General features: G+C 45.5%; 1 protein-coding gene across 1 annotated transcript in view; it reads left to right on the top strand.

Annotated features, from left to right (window-relative positions):
- CHCHD2 (coiled-coil-helix-coiled-coil-helix domain containing 2) overlaps nucleotides 1-3,118 on the top strand; it is a 4,320-nt gene continuing 1,202 nt past the window's right edge. Inside the window, exons 1-2 of the mRNA XM_029947558.1 lie at nucleotides 1-220; nucleotides 2,769-3,018. Of these exons, the coding sequence (XP_029803418.1) occupies nucleotides 171-220; nucleotides 2,769-3,018 (300 nt within the window). The 5' untranslated portion in view covers nucleotides 1-170. The remainder of the gene's footprint in view (nucleotides 221-2,768; nucleotides 3,019-3,118) is intronic.

Here is a 3,118-nt window from a genome sequence, read left to right as displayed (position 1 = left end):
TGACCTTCAGGGCACGCGGAGACGTCGGCGATCGAGGGGCTCTGCCTGGGCACTGATTGGCCGCGCGCGGCAGCCACCCCCGCCCCCCGGTTTCCGCTTACCAGTCCGCAGAAGCAGCCGGGGTCTCCGCAGTCTCGCATTTCTAGACGCGGAGCCGCCTTGCAGTAGCCATGCCGCGTGGAAGCCGGAGCCGCACCTCCCGCATGGCCCCTCCGGCCAGGTGAGACCGCCGCGGGGGTTGGGGCCTTGCCGGCGCCGTGACGCAGACGGAGGCCGCGGTAGGCCTCGCCGCCGCCTGGCGGAGCCTGCTGGAGGCCTCGCCGGGGGCGGAGGCCTTGGGGGGTCTCCACCCGCCGCAGGCTGGTTGTAAATGGGCTTTAGCGAGGTATCCCGTTGGTGGCAGACTCTCTAATTTCGAATGTCCGTGAGTTATTTAAGGTACTGTAGAGCTCGATTTTAAAAGATTTTAAGTTTACCTAAATTGTCTCTACACCCAACGTGGGACTCGAACTCAAGATCCCGGAGATCAAGACTCTCCCGGTCTTCCGACTAAGCCAGTCAGCTGCCCCTGAAGTACATTTTAAATTAATATGGGCAACTTATCCAAACAAGTGGATATTTGTAAGTGTAAACCGGCTGAAACTTCAAAAGATACAGAAGAAGAAAAAAAACCCCCAAAAACCAGTGTCGGAGAAAGGTAGTAAAATCAGGAAAAAGATCTCATTTCAATAAACTGGATCATCTGTGAGCACCAGCAGTGAACGTTCCAGGGACTCAGCCCTGTCAGCAGCGTAGTTACTAAAGCCTCAAATGTACATGATGTTTTTTAGTTCATAAAATACCTTTCAATTTTTTTAAGCTTATTTACCTTTGGGGAGAGAGAGAGAATCCCAAGTAGGCTCCACCTTGTCAGGACAGAACCCGAGGTGGGGCGCAATCCCATTGCTGACATAACCTGAGCAGAAATTGCGAGTTGGCCGCTTAGCTGAGTCACCAAGGCTCAGTTCATGAAATACTTTTAAACTGTCCTGCCCATTATACTTTAACCTTAACACCAGGATAGATGTTATTCCTGTTTAACAGCAAACAGGAAACTGGAGACTCAAAATAAGTGACTTGTCCAAGGTTATGCTACCAGTAAGTAAAAAAGCCACATCTGACCGGAGTTTTCTAATGACCAGTTTAGAACGTTTAGCCCAGGACCACACTGTTTCTCTGCAGTAAGGTGGATTGCGTTCGGACAGTGTGCTAGGAGTGTAGGGAAGCAGCTCACTTAATGGAAAGAAACTTCTCACCAAAGGACAGAAGATCACATTTTTGTAAACTAATGCCAGATACCACTAAGTGGAAGCAAAGTCATTCGCTTTTCTGATCTAGCCTTATCTGGGGGAAGAGCTCCCAAGGAAACTATCTAAAAATGGGCAGAGGGAGTATATATGTGAAGATTTTTAAAGCAGTGCTGGGTATGCTAGTGAAAATGCTGAAAGCATCCAAATATCCTACAGACGGGAAACAATTGAAATTAATTTTGGTGTAACAGTTCAGGCAAGTCACTCCTATTTACTGGGCTTCAGTTTTTTAATCTGAAATGAAGGAATTGGATTGTGTTATTTCCCCCATTGGACTATGTGCAGGTGTTTACTAAAATGATACCAACTTCGTAACACCTAACCTCATCTGTCCTAAAATTGCAAAGTCCTACGTGTTCTCTCAATATTTTTCACTTAACACATTATACTATATGACATATTTTACTTAATTGATCCCTCAATAGAATGTCATGAAGGCAGAGGTTTTTTTTTTAACAGGTAGATTCCCAGCACCTACAATGATTCTTAACCCTACATCATGAATAGATGAATTCTCTAAGGATCTTTGAATCTCTTACTATTTTATGATTTTTATAAGGTATTGGAATAACTTTTATAAAGCTGCTCTAGGGTATATGCATACATAGAAATAGTTGCAAAAAGCAGGAAAAGATAGTTTATACTTGATGATTACAACCTGAGAAGGTGAAAGAGATAAAGTGATGTAAATAGTTCTGGGAATTGTGTTCTGTAAAGTTTTCTGCTTAGCATAGAGTATTTGCATTTAATAATTAAAAATGAAGATCCTGAAGTTTCTTTTCATATATATTTGACTTTTGGGTTTTTTGTTTTGTTTTTAAGTGTTTATTTATTATTGAGGCAAGAGAGAGACCGAGCATGAGCATGGGAGGAACAGAGAGAGGGAGACACAGAATCCGAAACCCGCTCCAGGCTCTGAGCTGTCAGCACAGAGGCCAACGCAGGACTCGAACTCACAAACCATGAGATCATGACCAGAGCTGAAGTTGGCTGCTTAACCGACTGAGACACCCAGGCGCCCCTACATTTGACTTTTGAACGCTGTGTGGAGTTAGGAGCACTTATCTCCTGTGCAGTTAAATCTGTGAATAAATTTGGACTCCCCAGTAACCTAACTACTATTAGCAAACTACTGGCTGGAAGCCTTTCCAGTAACATAAACAGCCGATTAACATGTATTTTGTGGGCCGTATATATTATAATACTGTATTCTTACAATAAAGTAAGCTAGAGGAAAAAACATTATTAGGAATTCGTGCAGTACTATACTGTAATTATCAGAAAAAATCCACATATAAGTGGACCCACAAGTTCAAACCTGTGTTGTTCAAGGGCCGAGGGTACAGTTTGTGGAAGTTGCCGGTTTCCAAATCTGGTAGGAAGCGTGAGCTTCATACTTTCTGTTCTTTTCTTTCACAGCCGGGCACCTCAGATGAGAGCGGCGCCCAGACCTGCGCCAGCAGCTCAGCCGCCAGCAGCGGCTCCACCATCTGCTGTCGGTTCACCTGCCGCTGCGCCCCGACAGCCAGGTCTGATGGCCCAGATGGCAACCACTGCAGCCGGCGTGGCTGTGGGCTCTGCAGTCGGGCACACGCTGGGTCATGCCATCACTGGGGGCTTCGGTGGAGGAAGTAATGCAGAGCCTTCAAGGCCCGACATCACTTACCAGGTAAGGTTTTGTGCATTTTGTTTCCCGGTGGTATATGAAGAGAAAGCTAATCATTTGTAAGTTCTTATACATAGGTACTGTCTCTAAGTTTAGAATCCAT

Source organism: Suricata suricatta, chromosome 8 (genome assembly GCF_006229205.1).
Source record: "Suricata suricatta isolate VVHF042 chromosome 8, meerkat_22Aug2017_6uvM2_HiC, whole genome shotgun sequence".
In the NCBI taxonomy this organism is placed as follows: domain Eukaryota; kingdom Metazoa; phylum Chordata; class Mammalia; order Carnivora; family Herpestidae; genus Suricata; species Suricata suricatta.
This window is presented reverse-complemented; position numbering and strand designations above follow the sequence as displayed.